The 24,588-nt window shown below is 39.2% G+C and overlaps 1 protein-coding gene across 2 annotated transcripts in view; it reads right to left on the bottom strand.

The window, feature by feature from the left end:
- The window catches only part of RASGEF1B (RasGEF domain family member 1B), a 562,649-nt gene that overhangs the window by 145,966 nt on the left and 392,095 nt on the right, over nucleotides 1-24,588 (bottom strand). For both annotated transcript variants that reach the window (XM_043572372.1, XM_043572373.1), the window contains one exon: nucleotides 16,023-16,109. In XM_043572372.1, the coding sequence (XP_043428307.1) occupies nucleotides 16,023-16,109 (87 nt within the window). The remainder of the gene's footprint in view (nucleotides 1-16,022; nucleotides 16,110-24,588) is intronic.

Genomic DNA, 24,588 nt, shown 5'->3' with positions numbered 1-24,588 from the left:
TTTAATGGTCACTGATAATTATTTCCTGGATCCAGTAGTGCATTAGGGTTCTAATACTTTTTTTTAGGTTTCTAATACTTTTCAGCTTAGAAAGTCTTGCTCTATTATAGTTTCAGATCATTAAATATTTTCCTAGGACTTTGTTTTTTTTTTTCTTTTTAACATTAAATCTTGGATCAATCTGAAATTCACTTCAGTGTACAAGGGAGATGAGGATTTAAATTGATTTCTTCTAGAAAGTATGTATTCCAAGAATGTCTCCAGACAAGTAGTGAATATGGCCTTTATTGCACCATCCACCTAGTGATGGAATTCTGACTGGCCATAGAGCTTTTCTCAGTGGGACCCCAAACTATTTTCCAAATATTCAATAATTTTCCCAGCACTCTCTGTGCCCTGACATTGGTACATTGATTGGAGAGAGATTCTGTTACTTACAGAGACATCACACTAGGACTCAGACTGAGAGTATCTGACATGGTTGGGTGTCTGTCATGACCTCTTACATATTGTAAGAGCACTTCTATACCAGAATGGAAAACTAGGACTTTTGTGATTACTCAGGGTTTTGTTCAATCACTAAGTTTTAAATCTTGAAAGTGTCAGCTTTTTATTTCTGCAAACTATCATTTTGCCATTGAGGGAAATAACCTTGAAAAATCTGTACACATGATATAATGACTCAAATATAAGCAGAAGTAGTTACATTCCTTTTTCTTCTTCTTTAAGAAAAAGAACATAGTCACCTCTTTCCAGATGTTGACACCTTCTGTCTGCTCCTTAAGTCAGCAGAAATAAATCTCACTGACAGGGTAATTATTTAGGTCATTTTTGTTTTGTTTTGTTTTTTACTACCTTAAGAAAAAATTATCAGGTACTTGGTTTAAATCAGCAATAAAAAAGCTGTAAGACTTTCTCAATGGTTTCTTGACTCAAAAAAAATGGTTTCTTGACTCAAAAAATTTAACTAATATTAGGTTAGTTGTGCAAAAATTTGAATCACATTATCTTTTTTATCAAAACCATCCATAGTTCCTCGTTATTTACAAAATCAAATTCAAATTCAAGTTTCCACCTTCAAGTTCTCTCATTATGGATCCCCCACACCTGGCCTCCCTTTCTCTCACCACTTACTCCTCAGAGGAACTCCTCAAAATTGTCACTCTGGTCTATTCTGTGTCTATTTGGTTTTACACATGCTAATTCCTAACCTGAACACCTTTCTCATTTCTCTTTTAACTCAGATTCTAGCCTTTTCTTTTTCAAATCCAGATCAAGTTTACAGTCATCTACATTTCTTTTCCTGGTACTGGCCTTAAAGATCTCTTTGTTCTTTATATGTCTTTAGAAAGAAAATGGCATAGTTTATTTAACATGTAAGTTTTTTCTTTCACTGTTTACAGTGTGTTTGTTATGGTTGTCTAAGTAGGTTGTAAGAGCCAAAGTACTATGCTACATAGGACTTCATTTTTGGACCCCATTAAATTGAAATTCCTATGAATTTTTTAAAGGATAATTTTGATGATGTGATTATCAAATCCGCAAATGGCATGACCCTAAGAGTATGAGAGATTTAAAAAATGGCCACAATTTTCATGTCTTCTGATATGGTGGCCTTTTGTAAAGTGACTTTGAAGCTCCTCCCATCAAGAGATGGAGGCTGTTTTCCCAGCCTTTGAAGATTCCTGGCCTTGGGACTTGTTCTGACCAACTGGCTACAGGGAAAATGATGGTATCTCTGTCCTGAGTTTATTAGGACTCAAACGGTCTTTCTTGGTTTTGTTTACTATCTTGGGCCTCTCTTCTGATATGTGAGCGAGTCCAGGCTAGCCTGTTGGAGGATGAGAAACCATGTAGAACAGAGACTAGCTACCCCAGCTGACACTTTTTTAGACCCACCAGCCTCCAGGTGACCTAGCAGCTAACCACAGATATATGAGTGGTGAAGTCCAGAAACACTGCTAAACTGAGCCCAGCATAAGTTCTGACACATAGAATTAGGAACCAAATCCACCAAGTTTAGGGTGGCTTAATATATGGCAAAAATTAACAAATACAAAGGGAAAGATAAAAAATACTAAATTACAGCATTTTGATCCTAAAAGACTATAGCATTCTAGAAAAAATATACTATACTCTTAAGGTAAAATGTAACTAAGGGAAGTATGAAACTCTAAATTTCAGTTAAAAAAGCTAACTGTGTAAAGAATACACAATACCAGTACCTTATCAACATATATACAAAACACTTAGTGGCTTTGATTGACCGCAAGCATATGACTCAACCTTGTGTTTCTACTCTTCTAACAAAGCTGGATTTTAAGCTATGATTTCATGACTTATGCTGTGTTAAATGTATCAGACCCCAAAGTGGGGTTTGTCCAGAGGACATTGACCACTATGTTGAAGGACCTTGAAATCAATGCACACAAGGAACAATGGAAGGCAATGCACTTGGGTATCCAGTGGAAATATCGAGGAGGTAGAGTGGATAAGATAAATGTCTTAACTATTTAAAGACCTACCATGTGGAAAAGAGGCTGGACGTGTTCAGTGCCACCTCATTAAAAATTAGGACCTTTGAATATTAGGACTCATGAATAGAAGCTATAAGAAGGTATATTTCATGTCACCAAAGGGAAGAGGTTGAATTAGAGAGGCTGCATGTGCATACTGTTTAAGATTGTAGACTAGGGGCACCCGGTTTTCTCAGCTGGTTAAACGTCTGACTCTTGGTTTTGGCTCAGCTCATGATCTCACGGTTTATGAGTTCAAGCCCCACATTGGGCTCTGTGCTGACAGCATGGAGCCTGCTTGGGATTCTCTATCTCCTTCTCTCTCTGCCCATTCCCTGCTCATTCTCAAAACAAATTAAAAAAAAAAGAATGTAGGCTATGTTGGGGTGTCTGGGTGGTTTAGTCAGTTAAGTGTCCAACTCTTGATCTCAGCTCAGGTCATGATCTCGCAGTTCATGGGACTGAGCCTCATGTGGGGCTCTGTGCTGACAGTGTAGAGCCTGCTTGAATTCTCTCTCTCTCTCTCTCTCTCTCTCTCTCTCTCTCTCTCTCTTTCTCTCTCTCTCCCTCTCAAAATAAATAAATAAACTTTTAAAAAAAAAAAGGAAAAAAAAGGAACGTAGACTATGTAGTCAAAACTAGGTCCTCTGCTTAAAGCTGGATGATGTTGGGCAGCTGCCCGACCTCACTAAGCCTCAGTTTCCCCTTTATCTGTAAAATGGAAATAATAACAGTACCATTTAATGAGGTTATGATAAAGATTAAGCAGGATTTTTGAAGATAAAATGCTTAGCCCAGTGTCTAACACAGAGTAAGCATGCAATGCACCTTATTTATTATCATTAATAATAAGAGCTATATAAATATGAAATGAACTGCCTCAGGTGGTAGAAATCTCCCTCTAACTGGAAATGGCCACAGGAGGGTTGGCAGGTGTTTGTAGGACAGATTTAAGCATCAGATGAGAAGTTGGACTAGATGACATTTAAATTACCTTCCAGTGCTGAATAAGCCATTCTTTATCCTTTAAGACAGGAATAACTTCTTTAGTATCTCCCAGAATACTTAGCATCATGGATCAAATGATATTCACCTACTATTCTTAGTAAAATTGTCTGATCATATAATTATAAATGTATACTTTTCTCATAGTAAGAGTTGTTCCATGCTGAAATGAAAATATGTGAAGGTTCTTGATTTTTCTGTATCTAATTTGCTCTTTGAAAAAAGGATACCATAAAATTTTATTTTTATGATTACTAATATTGACTAAAATGAAAAAGTGTAAGTTTTAGTGCTACAAATTCTTCTTTGTGAGACACTGAAATCCATATGTACAAGCCTCTCATCTTCTCACACTTGGAGTTAACCTATCAGAATGCCTCATTTTAAACTGGTCAGATATTTTCAAGGAACAAAAGGCTGAACTTTCTTTCATGACCGGTTTCCTATCTGTCCAAGCTGAAGCCAGTAACCAACCATTTTTCCTTCTCTTTGCATAGGCCGCTTCTGGAAATGCTGCCCATGATCACTCTTACGTTCTACAGGCAGAGCAGACACTTCTAGCTCCCTTGGCAATCCTATTTAATAAAATAGATCTGGTGGAATTACCTAAACAGGATAATATACCCATCTTCCTCAACTATCTCACTGTTATCAGTTAAATAGGGAGGAATTCACATTGGCCAAGGCCCTGTCTTCATGGTCTCTAATTGATAAAAAAAACTCTCCTTTTCTTACAATGAGTTCCAGCATAACAGTGGGCATTAATCATCTGTGGGAAGTGTTTTACTTTAATTAATGAAAGTTTAGAGTTGGGTTATCTGGCCAAGAGAATCCTAAAATGTGTAAATGGGAAGAAAAGTTCTGAATTCTGGGTTTGAATGAGCTCTGGATTCCGGGTATGTGGTGAAATAAACAAAGCATTCACAAGCACAGATAAGATTTCCAGACCATTCAGTCCCTGGGGTGTGCCATACACTGTGCCACACAGGGAGGAATACAAAGAAAAGAAACATGGTCCATCACTAAGAGGAGACGGAAATCCAAGCAAACAATTTCAACAAAGTAAGAGCAACACAGTAATAGAAAACAAGTACAGGTTTAACTCAGAATAGAGGGTGGAGGAGGAGCAGAAGAAAAGTGGAAGTGAATGGTAAGACAGATTTTGAAAAAGAGGAGGGGCTTAGGCAGAAACAGCCTGCACAATGGCACAGAGCTGTGAAGTAGCGTGTAGGAGTCGAGGGAATGAGCAATGGAGCTGAGGCTGGGGTGGCCGGGAGGTATGTCGTCATACATGCCTCACTCTGCCATTGAGACATTCAGCCTAACTCGGTAGTAATGGGAAGTCACTCCGCCTCTCAGTCAAGTAAGGAGCTTGATCATATTTGCACTTGGAAAGGATAACTCTGTAGTGGTATTGATGGGATGCTGAAAGAAGGTGAGTGGTGAGAGGGGAACCAGTTAGGGAGTTCATCTGGAACCAGAGGAGAGATGACAAAGGCCTTAATTACAACAATCACAAGGGGGAAAAAGAGGGTGAATGTCAAGGATTCAGAGCCACCTGAATTGTGTGGCTGACTGAATGGAAGAGAAAGAATGAGGGATGGCACCCGCCTTAAAGTTTTGGGAAGAACGTAGGAACGCTTCACTGGGAGAGGTACAGAGCATTTATACAGCAGCAGAATCAGAAGGGAATGAGGGGCCAATTGCTTTAGTTTTTGAACATACTGAGCAAATAAAACAAGAGAATGAAGAAAATTTCTTAAGGAGAGAGAGTTGATTTTTTTTTAATGGGCACCAGGAATGGAACACTAGAGAGCAAAATCGGAGGCATCACTGAGGAAGAAAGATGAATGAAACAGTGGAGGAGACTGAGAAGGTCAGATGGGAATTTTCAGGGTCAGCTCTCAAAAAAAAACCGAGAGGAACAACTTGCAAGAAAAGGTCAGTTGAGTCAAGCCAAAGAAGAACTGAAATGTACTCTGGATTTAGCAGTAAGGATTTTCCTACTGACCTTGGCAAGACTACTTTCTCTGGTACAGTGAAGGAAGGAATCTTCTATGCCACAAAGAATGGAAACACTTCCCACCCTCCCACCCTCAACCTCTTTTTCTATTGTAATCTAAATGCTGATTTCCCTTTGTAAGTTCTCGGTATAAAAATCAGCTTCTGCCTTTTGCAAATGAATAACGTCTTTTAAGAGTTACCCTGTAAGCAAATGTCTTTTAAGGTATAGTTGAATTTTTCACTGTTTTTCACTGTTTGTTAGAGAGGTTTCAGAAGGCATTGAATGAAAAGCAGGCTGAACCCAGGTGATCAAGAAAACAGGGATCTAAGATACAACAATATGAGAACTTCTTTCCCTTTCTTTTTCTATCACTTCTCTCCCCTTGGTTACAGGGGGAGCTTACAATGTGGAAAGCAGCTTACAATGTGGAAAGAATTAGGCTTGGCGATTTGAGGACATAAATAATGAACAAGGCACAATCCTGCCCCGCCTAAGCCCCCAGCCACAGAGATTACAAGCCCTGCAAAAGACAGACATGCAATCAACCAACCCTAAGTGAGGTCCAGTGAAATAAATGTTCATAATAGTAAAAGCAAAGTTCTATGGGAGCCCAAATATAATTCCCCATCTCTCATAAAATGCAGGAAATGACCTTTAAAAATGTAGACACAATTGGGGAGTTCACCGCACCACTAATTACCTCCCCTATTCTTTAGATCATAAACTTTTATGCAATCTACTCTCCGTTCACTTCATTCGTACTCGTTTATTTCACCAGGCACCCAAACGGTCTATATGAAAATCTTAACAGGCATTAGTGGCAAGTGGAGATTCCAGCTCTACCCTTGGCTTTATTGCGATTCTTTTGTTAAATTGAACTTTAATGATATTTAATAATACCACTTTGACTCTTCATTGAAAGTGCTAAAGTTCTTAAAATTAAACACATAGCCTCATGAATTAGGTGAACACGAAACCTCTTTCTCCGAATGGAGACAAACTGGGACACCAAAATATATGGAAAGGCTTCTGAAGGATACTATTTTGATCTGAGTAACCTCATGGTGATACCTTTGCAGTTCATACCCCCTTTAAAGTTCTTTGTAAAGCAACTGCCTTTAAAGAGACAACCTAACGTTGCATGATCACACATTATTTCCACTTGTGCAGGGTTGCTATTTTTAACTGGGGCCTTTGGAAAATGAAAATCTAAGGTTGGTTAGCTGTAGCCAGAGTGACCCATAATATAAGCCAGGTCATACTTTTTTGGCATCCTTCTGTGTGCTCTCGGGAAACTTTGATTATATTTTAACTAGGAACAGAAAAGAGATCGTCCAAATAAAAACCCATCTCTCCAGCAGGTGGTTAGGCAGGGGTTCTTGAGTCAGGCATGCCTAGTTTTGGATGCCAACTCTATCATTTATTAGCTCTGTGACCTTGAACAAGTTCTTTATCCTCTCTAGGCTTCATCTGTAAAATGATTAAATGGGAGACTGGATATGAAGAACTTAGGTTAGTGTTTTGCAGAGTCCTCAAACAATGGTGGTTATTACAATAATTATTATTGCTGTTATCACTTATACTGGATTACTGTTTATAGCAGATTGCCTCACACATGGAAGCCATTCAATATCTGTTTATTTCTTCATGGATATTTGGTTGGCATAGAATGCTTACACTGTAATTTTTCAAGAAGGGCTTCCTTTGGCTTTCTCAAGGGAACCCACAGTATTGGGAAGGAAGCAAAACTGCCTAAGTTCTATATGAATTCTGCTGATAATGCTACAGTGTTATTTCTCAGAGTTTAGTGATATTATTTTTTTTTTAGATCTATGTGAATAGAGAGTATATGTATCCTATGGCAGTCTTAGATCTTTTTTCCCTATTCCCAGGTTGGACAAATTAAAGTTTCTCTTTCTGTCAATAACAGATGAGGCAGTCTACTAAGCATTTTCTATCAGAAGTTCCGCTTGATATTTTTCAGCTGGGTTCTGGGAGAGACATCAGGGCAGTGTTAATGGGAAAGTGTCAGCACACTGAGATAAGAAAAGAATAAACAGGAGTTTTGTAATATAAATATGACTCCATGACCTTTGATAATGGCACAGTCTCCAGTAGCAAGGGTCTGGTGTGTGTGTGTGTGTGTGTGTGTGTGTGTGTGTGTGTGTGTGTATTGTTAATAAAACATTTACCTCATATTTAAACATCAAGTACATCATAATATGGCTGTACATGTTGTACCATATATTTCAACCTTTATAGATAAGCTGTAAAGCAAGATCAGAATAAGAATGATTTTTGTTCAAGTTTCTTGTTTCCCATTTTTATAGTGTATAGGCATCTACCTGCTTCTGAACCGATGAATTTTGTAGACCTAATAAAATATATTCTAGAGATATTCATTGTTCATATTTCATTTATTTTCTGTAGGATTGGGGATCTTGCATTGAATATTTTTATATACTGATGGGAGAATGTAAGTTGAACAGCTATTGGTTTAAGCATATTTGTTAAACCTTATTATAACTCTTTGGAGCTTATCAGACCTATTAATGGGGCCATTTTTTCTGCTAGGAATACTGGGATGGATAGATTTCTTGTCCTTGTGCATCAGGTTGCATTTGTTACCCACGTGAACTCCTGCCAGTGGACCCAAACTTCAGCCAAGGGTATGCTGGGGTAATAGTGGGAATCCAAGAATCTAAATTTAAAGGATATATATTCTCATCTCTGGTTATTTAATATTTGCAGACAGTCCTCTTTAATTGATATTTTCTACTGTTTTATTGTGCTCCACTTTATTGTGATTCACAGATATTGTAGATCTTGTTCTCGTTTGTTTTTTACAAACTGAAGATTTAAGACTTTGGTGGAAATCACTGCAGATGTGATGGAAAGAGCAACAGAATTAGAAGTGGAGCCTAAAGATGTGAATGAATTGCTGGGATCTCATGACAAAAATTGAACACATGAGGAATTGCCTCTTATGGATGAACACAGGAAGTGGTTTCTTGAGATGGAATCTACTCCTGGTGAAGATGCTGTGAAGACTGTCAAAATGACGACAAAGGATTCCAAATATTACATAAACTTCATTGATAAAGCAGCAACAGGGTTTGAGAGGATTGACTTCAGTTGTGAAAGAAGCTCTCCTATGGGCAAATTGCTATCGAAGAGCATCTCATACTCCAGGGAAGTCATTTGTTTTAAAAAAAAAAAGTCAATCGCTGTGGCAAACTTCAGTGTTGTCTCATTTTAAGAAATTGCCACAGTTACCCCCTGATCAGTCAGCAGCCATCAACATCAAGGCAAGACCCTCCACCAGCAAAAAACTCATTGAAAATTCAGGCGATGGTTAGCATTTTTTAGCAATGAAATATTTTTTAATTAAGGTAGGTATTTGTTTTTAGACACAATACTACCGCACACTTAAAAGACTAGAGTGGAGTATAAACATAACATTTACATACACTAGGAAGCAAAAAAAAAAATTCACTTGACTTGCTTTATTGCAATATTTGCTTTATTGTGGTGGTCTGGAATCAAACCTGCAGTATCTCTGAGGTGGGCCAGTACAGGACAGTAGAGGGGTTCTGACTTTTGTAAAATTCTTTGTCTGTAGATGTAGTAGGTCACTCACATCGAATACTACTTTAACAACCATTATGAACAAGGACAAGAAGTTGAAAATAGCTGACTAAAATCCTGTGTGACAGGGTTATAGCAAAAGCTGGAGCCCAAAATGTTTACCCCAGGGAATCCAAACCTGCTTCCAATGGTGAAAGAATAGAATACAATGTCAAATATATGCATGAAGATATTTATAAATATTTTCAAACTAATGGCAGCTCCTACATACAATGAATATCAATAGAAATGTTATTTGACCAGATAATGGGTCCCATTGCTGTTCCTGAGTTTGAGTATTTTCAGCACAAACTGGTTTGCCTCAGTTCCAGGGGGAGCTTTTACGAAATTCAGGGTATGATAGATATCTGAGTTTATTATGTTCAGAATTCAAAGACAGGGTTCTCTGCTAAGCGGACTTCTGCTCATCACCTCATTCGCAGAGACAGACCTTAATGTGTTTATCTCGCCTTCCTTACTCAGGCTCAATTTGGGAGATGGGTCTTAGCAACTAGGCATTTTCACTTCTTTAATTGATATTGCCTACTGTTTTCTACTTTCACTAGATCCTAAGTGACTTCTCACAGAGCACACAGCCACTTTCCCCACAGTCTAATTGTGCACTAGGATACCACTGTCCACTGTACCACTGGCCAAAATAGTAGTGGTGTAGACAAGATGCAAGTTGATTTCTGTCTCAGGCAATAGAAGGCTGGACAAAAGCAGTCAACAGTTCTATGGAGTCAGAAACCCTGACACTTAAATTTCATTTTTCTGCCATCCTCTCTTGGTCTAAGGTGGCTCTTCTTGCTTTTGGTACCTCATCTGTAGCCCAGACAGCAAGCGAGGCACGCCTTTCCCTACAAAAGGCATAACTCACGACTTGCATACATCACTTCCACTCACATCCCACTGACAATAATCTCATCATGTTGCCACATCTAGCTGCAAGGGAGGTTGGAAAATGTGCTCTTTAGCTGAATGGACGTATCCCAACTAAAACTTCCATTATCTCACAAGAAGAAAATTGACCCCTTACTTTGAAAGTTTCATTCTCACCTTGTCACAAAAAGCTCTAGAAGAGAAATACTTAATGCATTTTGCTCCATAGACCAGAAGCTAAATGTATAGAGATAGTGATCCAATCATACAGCTCATGCTCAAAGAATTAAACTTTTGTTTATCTGCAACTGTAGTAGTTGTAATGGCTTCCTTTGCTCAGCATTATTATTATTTTCTAATTACTATTCCTGACTTTGGTTTTTTTTTTTTTTTGGAAGCAGCAGTAAGCCTGTGGGTTGGCTTCTCCATTCTCTCGGGTCACTGAGAGCCCTGAATATTGAATATTCATCCCAAGGTGCTTCTCACAGAATAGGTGCTATCTATCCAGATCCAGCTACCACATCATGATGTAACATTCAATGATTCTCAGTGGGCTGTCACTTATAAGACTATTCTTAAAATGTCCCTGTTTGCTACCCTAACCTTTGATAAGAAATATTCTCCAAGTGCTAAAAGGAGCTAAAGATTAATCTGTTAAAGGGACACCTCTCTTTATTTTCTTCCCACAGATGCCTCCCACCTTTGAAATAAAGCGGTGCTCCATTTTGTTGATTCCGAGTTCACCAGTTCCTTTCTTTTTATCTATTGTTTATCCAGTTACTTCCAATTACCTCCTCCAGTCTCCCTTTTGCTCACCCGGAAATACAGAAGGCCCAGGGAGCCTTGTTTGTTTTGTTAGCCACCCTTCCATTTAATAACACTGCTATCCTTCAAGGCGGTGTCTCTCTCCATTTCCTTCTAGTCAAATCAAGTTAAAGTTACTTTCCTTTTGACTGGGGACATGCTTACCTATCACCTAAATTCCTTTTGAGAAAGGCAGGTTGGCATAGCCATGGTCATGGGCAGCTCCTAATCTAAAAACAGCTCCATCCGCTTTGTGTATTCTGCGCAATTTGCCAAGGTCATGGCACTTTACTGGGTTGTTTTGACTCGGCATGATCTACACAATGCTTGCTGAGCTGAAATAATGCTTCTTTCAGCCCAGTCTCTTGTCTTGCCAGTAGGGCCAATGAGAATTTTGTGGGAGAGCCTGTTAAGTTAAATTTTATGTCGTCCTCTAATGTTACTTATCTCTCAAAATCCCTGCTTTTGTCTCCATCATCATTGTCTTATTCCCTTTCAACAGTCCACTTTGGATCTGCCATTAATTTATTGAAATCCCAAAATCCCTTTTGCATTTACTGCTAGCCTGTGCAACCTCTTGGGGGCAACATGTTTACGGTCAAATACATTAAAGAGTAGTCTGTCTTAATTCGTTCTCCAGAGTATCTCCTATGAATTACAAAGAAAGTCCTCCAGTTATAACATTGTGGGATTTGGGGGAATAAGTTCATCTTGAGCTTTCACAACACGATATTTAGCAGCTGCAAAGGCAAGGAAGACAAAGCTGCCAGGTCATCCCCTGGAAATCCCAAGACATATATTTTTAACATTTGCATTCTTATTTACATAAATTTGTATGCTTCGTTCAAAAGGCGCTGACTCCAATTATGCAAAATAAAACACGCAACTCCTCTTGATCTGAGAGTGGATAATCACACATTCCAGGCTTGCTTTCCTGCTGCCCAGAGTGATTTCTTTGGTTTTTCCCTCTCTGCTCCTGGAAGTTTTCCTCCTTTATATCTACCCTCTAATCATAACCATTAATGAAGAGTTATCATTTAATTATAAGACTGGAGTCGGTCCCAAAATATTCTTTTTTCAGATTGGTATTCTCTGTTATCCAATTGGGATTTTCATAACACCTTTCCACCCCCCATAGCAAGGGAACAGTAGTCCTTGGTTCAGTTTGGGACACCATAACTGGGTCCGGCGTGCAGCCTTTCACCCAACAGAACATTTTTTGATGTGAGGAAGAGAGTTTGGATTCAGGGTCAAGTAACCATAGATTCAATTATTCACACCAATGCTGCTTTCCATTGACCCCTATAATTAAAAGCTTGACTTTGCTTACATTTTTGGCATCATTTTCCCCCTTCAGGTAGATGGCAAACAGAGCTGATTGCAAAATGAATTCATTAGAGTATTTGACAGCAAATGTATAGATCCCAGAAGCCAGAGCTTTGGAGCAATCCACTCAACCCAAGACAGTCCCGGTGTCACTGTATGATACCTGGCTGCTAATTCTGCCCTGCCAGAGGAGAGAGACCTGAGAATCACAGAGTGAAATACCACCAAACCAAGAATGGTCATACTACACTTAATTTCCTTCTGCTCTCTGAAAAGCATTCCAGAAAGTCACTCCCTACCATTTTGATAGTGCTGTTACTGTTTCTGATCAGGTGTAGGAAAACACTGAGTAAACTCAGTAAACTGAGTAAACTGTCTACTGGATGAAGTGAAACTTAGTCAAAACAGAGCCCTCCAAGGTTTATTGACATCTGATGTTAGCCTTTGAAATGTCTTCTTTCTGTCCCCACAAACTGCTGGTCTATTTAGAACCTATATTAACAAAGTTGGGGCACCTGGGTGGTTCAGCTGGTTAAGTGTCTGTCCAGCTTCAGCTCAGGTCCCAATCTCAGGGTTCAGTTCGTGGGTTAGGGCCCCGCATCTGACTCTGCGCTGACTGCTCAGGGCCTGGAGACTGCTTTGGATTGTGTCTCCCTCTCTCTGCCCCTCCCCTGCTCGTGCTCGCTCTCTCTCTCTCTCTCTCTCTCTCTCTCTCTCTCTCTCAAAAATAAATAAGAATTTTAAAAATTTTTAAAGAAAGAACCTATATAAACAAAATAGGTGGGGCTGAAGGGGAATGAAGCAGAGACAAGGCAGTGAAGGGCTGGGGCAGTTGCCAACACATTTTGTGATGTGCAGAGAGGGTTTTTGTTTGCTTGTTTAATCTTTGTGCCAAGTGATACTCTTCTCACTAGGAACTCAAGTCAGCAGAGAGGAAGTGCAGACCCACTGAATACAAAGTACAGAAACTCAGTTCCAAGTAGCTTGGGTTGCTTCCCTTCTATGCCTGCAAAACGTCAGGCCTGCAACTGCATGAGGAAGAGGCTTCTGTTCAGCCAGGGTTTCACACCCTGTGGACTGCTGCATTGGGCGGGACTTGCCACCAAGGCAAAATTACCAGGAATCGCCAGGCAAATAGATTCATTTCCCTTAAAATTTTTTTTTTAATGTTTATTTATTCTTGAGACAGAGAGAGACAGAGCATGAACAGGGGGAGGGTCAGAGAGAGGGAGACACAGAATCTGAAGCAGACTCCAGACTCCGAGCTGTCGGCACAGAGCCTGACGCGGGGCTCGAACTCACGGACCGTGAGATCATGACCTGAGCTGAGGTTGGACGCTCAACCGACTGAGCCACACAGGCGCCCCGATTCATTTCCTTTTAAAAAGTACAAAAAAACTCTAACTCAGATATAAATTTTAAAAATAATAAATAAAATAAAATATTTATTGAGTACCTACAAAAAAAAAAGGTACAACAAATTCTGGTTCCTACCACAGATACCTATAAGTTGGAGAGAAAAGCCCTATTACAAGAAGTTTTGTTTGTTTTTGACTTTTGTCAACAGCAGCTCTGTTTCATCCCAGGCACTGGATTGTGTGTGGCCTGAAGATGCTCTACTGGGCAAACAATAGAAAGGCAGCAGGAATCCCAGATATACTGCGGCCCTTCTGGTAAAGTGTGCTCAATATACCAGACTTAGGCTTCTCTTCCCAACATATGCTTCTCTTCTATCCCCTTCCTCAGCTTCCATTTCTTCTTCTTTTTCTTTTTTTTTTTTTTGTGTTTTTATTTATTTTTGGGAGAGAGACAGAGAGAATGAGCCAGGGAGGAGCAGAGAGAGGGAGAGAGAGAATCCCAAGCAGGCTCTGCACTGTCAGCACACAGCCCAATGCGGGGCTCAAACTCACAAACCATGAATGAGATCATGACCTGAGCCAAAACCAAGAGTCAGATGCCTAACCGACTGAGCCACTCAGGGGCGCCACCCCCCCTCCCCAGCTTCCATTTCTTGACATAAACAAATTGAGGATGTGCTTCCTCTAGGCTTACCACATGTATTGCCTTTCATTTATTCATTCATTCACTTGGATAATTTGTTGAGTGCTTGGATACATAGTGAACAATATAGGTAAAAATAACAACTTACATAGCGCCTAGGTGGCTCTGTCAGTTAAGTGTCTGACTCTTGGTTTCAGCTCAGGTCAAGATCTCACTGTTCGTGAGTTCAAGCCTTGCATCAGGTTCCACATTGACAGTGCGGAGTCTGCTTTGGATTCTCTCTCTATCTCTCTCTGTCTCTCTCAAAATAAAATAAACATAAAAAAATAAAAAATAAATTAAAACTTGCTGTTATGGATTTATATTAAATTATTTAATCTGGTGACAGTCCCATGAGGCAGGTACTGTAATGATGTCCTTTTTACAGGTGACTTTGCTCAAAGTCACATAGCAAGTGAATAGCAGAGCTGGGATTTGAACCCAGGCAGGCTGGCTCTAGCGAGCCCACACTCAACCATCACGCTCTACACTTCTTGGTGGGATTGATGGGTATGATTTCAGGTTCAGAAGAGTAGCACTTCAGGCAAAACCTGTAATTTCTCTTCTAGAAGTAGTCGTTCATTGCACAAGAGAGTTTGAATAACAGGTATGTTGTTAAAAGTAGTATCGTGGCTGGACCTAACACTAACCTGTTGAAGGGGATCAGAATATGCCACTCCCAAATATGCCAGTTTGCCAAAAGAATTATTTTGAGCTGAAGTCAACTGAGAAACAGTTCCCCATCACTTTCAGTCTAAAAGCAGGGCATAAATCTCCCTTTCTAAAGGTTATATACATTTTTATTTTTGTTTATGTTTTATTGTTTATTTATTTTTGAAGGAGAGAGAGACAGAACATGAGCAGGGGAGGGGCAGAGACAGAGGGAGACACAGAATCCAAAGCAGGCTCCAGGCTCTGAGCTGCCAGCATAGAGCCTGACACGGGGCTTGAACTCACAGACTGTGAGATCATGACCAGAGCTGAAGTCGGACACCCAACCGACTGAGCGACCCAGGCACCCCCAAAGGTTACATAAATTTTTAAATGTGTCTTCTTCTCCCATACCAGCAAGAAGATGACTTTATCACCAGAGATGATTCTTATCAATGGGTAAGGCACCAACTTGAGTCTACATAACAAACTTAATAAATAACTCTTATTAACCCATTAATTTTCTCCATATGTTTATCTTCTCACAATTTACCATTCTGAGAAGCCCAACCCCTCCCCCCCCGACCTTCTCCTTTCTCCTGCACTTCTCCACATTTTATTGCTTTTTGTTAAAATAGTATAAGCCCGGAATATGTAACTGCTTCTTTGGCCCCTCACTTCTTTTCTATGAAGGGCTCCTTATTTGTAGTAATAAACATTTTCTCTTGTTTATCTGTCTCTTTTTTTCCAGTTTGATTTGCATAACCCCAGGTACTAAGCCTAAGGGAGTAGAGAAAAAAAAATTTTTTTCCCCTCTCCCCTACAATGTAAATTACTAAAAGCACCCTCTTTCCTTCTAACAAGTTCTGATAGACCAGGGAAGGTAAGTTAAAGAGATCAGAGCAGGACATTGAAAGGGAGGACATCAGCAGGATGGGAGTGGGGGTAGAAGCTGAACACAGGCACCTCAGATTAACATCTCTCAGTTTAACATTTTGCTAAGGGCAAGGGTACACTAGGGCCAACCAGACCGGTCAAAATTTGGATTTTATCAACCACTTTTATGAGATCAGTTTGATTATTTCACCCAAATAGCTCAAGACAAAAGGCATAACAGCCAACACACTCAGATCATACTGTTGAGTAAGAAATGGATTCATTCTTACTTTGCCAATTGGCTTCTCAATCAGAGGGCTCGTAAAGCAGACTGGAGTTATGCCACTGCTGTACATCGAAAGCTTCCATTGCTGTTCCTGCAAGAAATGAAACACATGAAGAGAGAAAGAGAGAGAGAGAGACACAGAGAGATTTCAGACTTGGCTGGCTTTTCTGCTGCACAGAACCATTTTCCAGTTGCTCACAATAGTGCCTCAAGCACATAAACCTAAGGGTTGTCACTTGAAGTACCTAAGTCAGCAGTTTTGCACGGGCATCTTCAATATGCAGTCTGTGCAAACTCAGTTAACCTTGTACAAGGACATATTACAAAACCGTTTAAGACATTTTGAAGGAATTCATGCACACATATTGACTTAGATGCAAAATACTTCAGCCTAATCTGTTAAGGTATCTTCCTAGAACATAAATCAGACTATGTGAATCTTTTTAAAACAAAAATAACTTTACTAATAGCTCATTGCACAAAAACACTGGCCACAAGTCAATGTCAGTCTTCAAATCTTTAATTCTATGTGGGATACTATCCAAAGTTCTCTAGCTGCTTTTCAGAATACTCCAAATAGTGACTTTTGTGGTGGGGGGGGGGGGGGTTGTTTTTTGTTGTTGTTTTCCTTTTTCTTTTTGTTTTGTTTTTACTTTTTCTGCCTCAGTTCTAATTCTGTCCCACAATTTAACCTAAAACTCAAGCCACATTACTCAATGTGTTTCCTTCCATTCTATGCCTTTGTTAATGTTGTTCCCGGTTCCTAAAATATCCTTTCCTTAGTATCTGCCTATGATTTCCTACCTGTCCTATTAAGCCCAGCTCAGATTCCCTAAGAAACATTTTGCTATTTTTCTCTACTTCTTTTCTTTATTTTTAAATTTTAATTCCAGTATAGTTAACATAATGTTCTATTAGTTTCAGGTGTGCAATATAGTGATTCAACAATTTTATACATTACTCACTGCTCATCACAATAAGTGTACTCTTAATCCCTTTCACTTGTTTCACCCATCCCCCAACTCACCCCCCATCTGATAACCATCAGTGTTCTCTAGAGTTAAGAGTCTGTTCTTTGGATGTCTCTTTTTTTCCTTGTTCATTTGTTTTAATTCTTAAATTCCACATATTAGTTAAATCATATGGTATTTGTCTTTCTCACTTATTTCACTTAGCATTATACCTTCTAGATCCATCCATGCCACTGTATATGGTAAGATTGCTTTCTTCTTTATGGCTGAGTAATATTCCATTATGTATTTCTTTGTGTGTGCGTATGTATGTATATACACAACTTTATTCATCTATTGATGGATACATGGGTTACTCTCATACCCTGGCTATTGTAAATAATGTTGCAATAAACATAGAGGCACATATAACTTTTCAAGTTAGTGTTTTCATTTTCTTTGGGTTACTATCCAGTAGTGCAATTACTGTATCATATGGTAACTCTATTTTTTATTTTTTGAGGAACTTCAGTACTGTTTTTCAGTATGGCTGTACTGGTTTGCATTCCCCTGCAACAGTGCATGAGGGTTCCTTTTTCTCCACATCTTCACCCACACTTGCTGTTTCTTGTGTTTTGATTTTAGCCATAGTGACAGGTGTGAGGTGACAGCTCATTGTGCTTTTGATTTGCATTTCCCGGATGATGACTGATGATGAACATCTTTTCATGAGTCTGTTGGCCATCTGGATGTCTCCTTTGAAAAAGTGTGTATTCGTGTCTTCTGCCCATTTTTTAATCAGATTATTTGGGGGTTTTTTGGTGTTTGTATGTTCTTTACATATTTTGGACACGAAACAGATATGTCATTTGCAAATATCTTCTCCCATTCAGTAGGTTGTCTTTTAATTTTGTTGATGATTTCCTTTGCTGTGCAGCTTTTTATTTTGATGTAGTCCCAAAAGTTTATTTTTCTTTTGTTTCCCTTGCCACAGGAGATATGTCCAGAAAAAGTTGCTGTGGCCAATGTCAAAGCAGTGACTGTCTGTGCTCTCTCCTAGGATTGTTACGGTTTCAGGTCTCACACTTAGGTGTAATCCATTTTGAGTTTACTCTTGTGTGCAGTATAAGAAAGTGGTGCAGTTTCGTTCTTTTGCATGGAGCTGTCCAATTTTCCCAACACCATTTGTTGAAGAGACTGTCTTTTTCCCATTTCATGCTCTTGCCTCCTCTGTCAAAGATTAATTGACCATATAATCATAGGTTTCTTTCTGGGCTCTCTATTTTGTTCTATTCATCTATTCATCATTTTTGTGCCAGTAGCATACTGTTTTGATGACTACAGCTTTGTAATATAACTTAAGTCCAGAATTGTGACGCCTCTAGCTTTTTCAAGATTGCTTTGGTTATTCAGGATCTCTTGTGAATCCATACAAATTTAGGATTATTTGTTCTAGTTCTGTGAAAAATGCTGTTGGTATTTTGATAGAGATTACATTAAATCTGTAGATTGTTTTTTCCTCTACTTCTGACTAGAGTCAGAGTAAATCTCTCCCTACCACAAAGTCCATGTACTATTTATTATTAGAGTGCTTGTCACTTTCTGCTGGGAATGTGAGCTACCGAGGACAAGAACTCGTGTCTTAGTTATCTTTGTATCCTTCACAGTGTAGCACTGGTCTTATACATTGCTGTGGTCTAAACATTTGTGTCCCTGCAAAAATCTGTATGTTGAAATCCTAATCTCTAAGGTGATGGTGTTAGGTGATGGGGCCTTTGGGAACTGACTGGATCGTGAAAGCAGAATCCTCATAAATGGGATTAAGGTCTGATTAATTAATTAAAAGAGACACAAGAGACCTTCCTTGTTGTGTGAAGATACAATGAGAAGTCTATAACCTAGAAAGGGGCCTTCACCAACAGTGCTGGAGCCCTGACCTCAGGCTTTAGCCTCTAGAACTGTGAGACAGAAGTTTCTGTTGTTTATAAGACACCAAGTCTATGGCATTTTGTCATAGTTGCAAGAACTGACTAAGATATACTGTAGGTGCTTTCTGTTAGAGCAATCTTTCTTTTTGCCGGCTGAATCTTTTTCTCTATGTAGTCACTAATTTCCAAAGACCCTCCAGATCCGGCTCTCTCCAGCTCCCAGTTCTCATGCCCATAACACACATTTTTCACTCTCTTTGCAGTCTTTTTAGAGGAGACACCAAGAGGATTGTTACTGAAGAAAAACTCTTAACTGTAGGTACCAATAACCCCATAAAATAAAAATGACCTTTAAAAATTAATTAACAAGTATTGATCCATCCCTACCTCCTGCTGTCCATTAATTGGCCATGTTTCTTGAGTGAAAAGAAGATTTTTCAGTGGTCTTAGCAAAGGATAGAGTTTGGCCCTCTGGAATCTCTACCCCTGCTGTTACTAATTATCTTACCCTGGGCAAATTACTTGTTCCAGGGTGGCCCTGCCTGTGAATGTGGTTTGCATTATCGACACACATCATGCAGGGTATTTTGAGACTAATTGTGGAGATGTCTGTGACCTGGAAAGGTGAGGCGTAATTTCTGGGGAAGAAGCCCTGTAGTTTACCCTTAGGAGAAGTCATTCAAATATCTGCCTTCTTCCCCGGGTCTGAAAACAGGGGTTATGGCTGGATTCCAAGGGAGGTGAGGATTTCTGTCCATTAGGAGTTAAATGGAGACTAGCAACTCACTTCACAGGTCATATTCCAGCCATCAAAGTTTAATTACTATCAAACCCTGTTGGCTCAGGTCCTAACCATATTAGTGAAGCCATGATGAAAGTTCCAAGGGCTCCCATTACCAAACCCCACCTTCCAGAGATAAAAAGACACTGCATGGCACCAGGGAAAAGGTCAAAATATATCTACTTGAGATTACAACTTTTTTTTTAATGAAAATGTTGATGATCAGGACATATGATTCTGTTTTGAGGAAGTCAATATGCAGACACAGTAGATGAATCTGAAGAACTCTGCCCTTCACTCTGAGGCTGGTCCAGTTGCTATGGCAACATATAACTAGTTTTCTTAGGTTGTTTTGCAGCCTGATTTTCTTTAGACTAAAGATTCCCTTGATGTGTTTGCACTGCGTATAGTTAAGACTAAAACAACCCAGTAGTTGCAAAACATAGATTTCTTACCTAGAAATTACTGGTTTGGTGGGGAAATATGTGATGATTTTCGGCCATACCTACAAGGGAATTTCTGAAATCATGGGTTCATATGCAACACAAAGTAGTGATGGGCATACAGTTATTATTAGCCAGTGTCTCCCTTTTTCTGTATCTTTTCCTCATTTCAGGATTTCCACATAAGGTTTTGCTGTTGTTGTTCGGGGGATTGAGCAGCGGGGTGGCTGGTGCTAACTGCTGCTCTGCATTGAACTCCCCATTTGCTAAATGTGGGGGACGAGGGTGCGGAGAATGGACTTGGACCAAGTGGAATTAGAGAATTAGAGAAAAGTTGTTGAAGCCTCAGGCAGCTCCCTGCAAAAAGAGAGCAATTACTGCCCTCATCTTCTTTTTGTAATAACTTCAGAGCACCCCTGAGAAGCTACAGAACTGCTCAGAGATCCCCACAGGAAAGGTACCTGGTGTTTTTGTTCTATGACTGAATTCCTAAAGGGAGAGGGAAGAAGTGGTTAAGGACTTGAACTGTAATTACAACCTTCAGTGTTTATCCTGGCGCCTGAAATGTAAGAGCAATTCCTGGTGCTAAAGGACAGAAATAATCTAGGATTTTAAAGGACATGAGGATCACCTGTTAGGCTCAGCTAGTTGATTGAACAGTGGGATCAGTCCAGATGGCATCTACTTAAGGGTGCATCGCTGGGCAGCTCAAATGAATCTAATAACCCTGAAGGAAAGAATGAGTCCTCCCTCAGAAATCTGATGGACATTGTTGTCCATCAGCTCCCCACCCCTCCTCCCCAACACCTTGGGGCTAGGAACAATGTGTTCTGTTTTGAGATGGAACCAGAACCTAATTTAAAGATTGCCATGCCTCCATCTAGCCTTACCTTGTCACATTATTTATCTGGAGTAAATATGATTGGGAGTGCTTTTAAAGAACTGCCAACGCAGCACTTTAGTTGCTCCTCACAAAAGTCATCAGCTGTTTCTGGGACCTAGGATGTTGAGGGAACTGGGACATTGCAAACATTCAGTGGGAACCCAGGAAGGAGAAAGTTCCGGAAAAAGGACATGCTATAGGTCATCAGCGTTGCTCTGGCCCCTGTTTTCTCTGGCCGCCTGACCTGATGGTTGAGGCCAACCAACAGGGAATTGGGTTTACCCCGCCCATCCCCACTGAAGTTGCTTCCTTGCAAGGGTCAAGCGCACAGATGCAGAGGTGAGGTGGCCTTGGGAAGGGAGGAGAACTGGGTGGAGGGCCATTAAATGTTGACTCACTTAGGCTTACCCAGACTTCCTCCCTTTTTCCACATTCTAAAACAATTTTGGTGAACTTAAGTAAACTGTGCATACTGCTAACTTTTCTTACTTCCTTTTGGGTTATTATCACAGACCTAGACCAGCTCCAGTATATGAAAATCCTCTCCCTCTAAAACTTGCAGGCATAGAGTCACAGGGGCAAATGTACCCACAAATAGTCCAGTTTCTATATTTTCTGGACAGAATTCTGGTAGAGGCGCCCTGCTTATGCATTCTTCAGCACCTCCCTCAGTGCTCATTTCCCTTAAATGCTCAGCTAAATTTTTGCATGTAAATTTCCATTTCTTGGATGTTTCACATGCTGGTTTTTAAAATGTCTCCTGTGCTTCTGCCTTCCTTTGCTATGTTTTATGCATCTTCAGTAGCACCTGTACCTACCACAAGGCTACCATTACAAAGAACATTAAAACAAGTGCTTTCGAAACACTCAACAACATTAATGGGACTCCTGAAAGAAAGAGGCACATTCCCTTCACTGCCTGCTTGTGTCTATGAGTTTCCTGCCAGCCTTTATCCAAATGCACGTATAATTAGCTACGACACCACTTTGCATCACACTCTTTTACATTTTCCGCCTAACATCACATTACATGTTTTCTGTGTTATTACATAGTCTTTGGACTTAATGTTTAGTGACTACATAATATTCCATCAACAAAATAGACCATAATGTATTCGGTATCTTGATAGATATTTTTATCATTTCCATTTTCCCTCTAATTGTTTTTGAAATTTAAAAAACAGTTGTATTGAAACAATTCATGTCACGTATAATTCACCCATATAAAGCACACGATGAAGTGGCTCAGTCGGTTGAGCATCCAACTCTTGATTTCAGCTCAGGTCAGGAGCCCAGGGTCGTGGAATTGAGCCCCATTTCAGGCTCTGTGCTGAGTGTAGAGCCTGTTTAAGATTTTCTCTCTCTGTGTCTCTGTCTCTGTCTCTGTCTCTCTCTCTCTCTCCCCTCCCCCTCTCCTCTGCTTTTGCTCACTCTCTCTCGAAAATAAAATTAAAAACTAAAAAAATAGTAAGTGCACAATTCAATATTTTTTAGTTTACTCACAGTATTGTACAGCCATCACCATAATGTGATTTTAAAATATTTTTGTCCCCTGTCAGAAGAAACCCATTACCTACTAGCAGTCATTCAGCATCTCTCCAGCGGCTCTCCTCCCTGTCTCAGGCTCCAGGCAACCACTAGTCTACTTTCTGTCTATATTTTTGCCTATTCTGTACATTTTATATAAATGGAATCATATAATATGTGGTCTTTCATTTAGCATATTTTCAAAGTTCATCCTATTGTTGTAGCACGTATCACTAATTCATCCTTTTTCATTGTGAAAAATATTCCACTGAATGGATATACCACACTTTATTTATCTACTCATCCATTTCAGTTGTTTCCACTTTGTGGATATTAATAAGGCATCCATGAATATTCATGTACAATGGATGGGATGTATGTTTTCATTTCTCTTGACTATACACATAGGGGTGGGAATACTAGATCATAATTTAGTTGTATATTTCACCTTCTGAGGAACAACCAAACTATTTTTTCCTATAATTAACACTCAAGTATACTCTTTTTTTCTTTTGAATCATTTCTTCAGAACATATTTCAAGGAGTAGGGCTCCTGTGCCAAAGATATGGACCTTTTTTATGGCTTTTATTCTATACCATCCAATTATTGTTTTTCAAAAGGATTAAACTGGTTGACACAGCTAAAATTCATATTTGTCATATACGTACACGTGTACATATACACACAACTCTTTTTTTATATATAGCAAACTTATGAGAAAGATGTCACAATTAGCTACATATTTATAGATGAAGACACTAAAGCCCACGGGGGTTAGTAACTCAGTGTCAGATGACCAACCAAAGCAGTACAACGCCCCTTTTATGGGCTTCATTACTTCAAGTGTCTGTACCCAGTATGTCCCTGGTTTCAATGAGTAATTGCTGACTATGTCTCTATACTGTAATTTCTTCAGATTGTGTCACAGTGAAACAATAAGCATGGAGTCAGAGGCACGAGCTCAAATTCTAGCCCCATAACTCGCTAGCTTTGAGATCTTGAGTAAGAGCTGCTGAATCACGATAAGCCTCAGTTTCCCCAAATATAAAACAAGGTGATACCTACACCATAGGCTCGCCTAGAGGATTTAAATTAAAATTTGGCTCACCCGAACAAAAAAATGCATAAAAAATGCTAATATTATTTTTTCATGTGAGTAACAAATGTTCTATTTTATTCTTCCTTGATGCCCTCTTCAGAGTGAAATATCACATACCTACGAATCTCTATTATGATTTAATAAATAGATTTCCTCCCCTTTGTCAGTCAATAAATTATCCTCTGAGTACTATAACTTAGCTCTGTGCTAAGTTTATAAGAATTTTTGTATAGAAATGTTAATAACTAATACAAAGGCTTATAAAGTTTTCAATAAAAATTTTAACAATTATAGATTATAATAATTGTAAAAGCTACAGATACAATAGGAAAGCTACAGAAGTTTATTAAATAACTTTATATAGATTTATTTTTTATCTTTAAAAAATATTCAAAAGTTGGGGTGCCTGGGTGGCTCAGTCAGTTTAATGTTTGATTCTTGATTTCAGCTCCAATCATGATCTCATGGTCGTGAGATTGAGCCTTTGCATTGGGCTCTGCACTGACTTTGGAGCCTACTTGAGATTCTCTCTCTCTCTCTCTCTCTCTCTCTCTCTCTCTCTCTCTCATTCCCCCTCCCTCCCTCCCTCTACCCCTCTCCACTGTTCATGCTCTCTCTTTCTAAAATAAATTAAAAAATAAAAAATATTCAAAAGTTTACATTGTAAATCATAATTATACATGTATTTAAAATAGAACATAAAATTAAAATAAATTTTTAAAAAGTAAACAATTATGAGTTAATAAAATAAGCATAGGCTCATAAAAGTAAATGCTTATAAAATAAATATATGTCTAGCTCTAGGGACCTAGTAAATAAGATAATAATGATATAATGGAAAGGGCCCTGGTCTCCTATTGTGACGATTTGAATTTGAGAACAGCTGTGACACTTACTTGATGTGTGACCTGTCTGGGATTTTATTACTTCAGCAATAAAAAGTATCGCATATAATTTG

Source organism: Prionailurus bengalensis, chromosome B1 (genome assembly GCF_016509475.1).
Source record: "Prionailurus bengalensis isolate Pbe53 chromosome B1, Fcat_Pben_1.1_paternal_pri, whole genome shotgun sequence".
Lineage (NCBI taxonomy): Eukaryota > Metazoa > Chordata > Mammalia > Carnivora > Felidae > Prionailurus > Prionailurus bengalensis.
The sequence above is the reverse complement of the archived record's forward strand: the minus strand, read 5'-3'. Positions and strand labels throughout refer to the sequence as shown.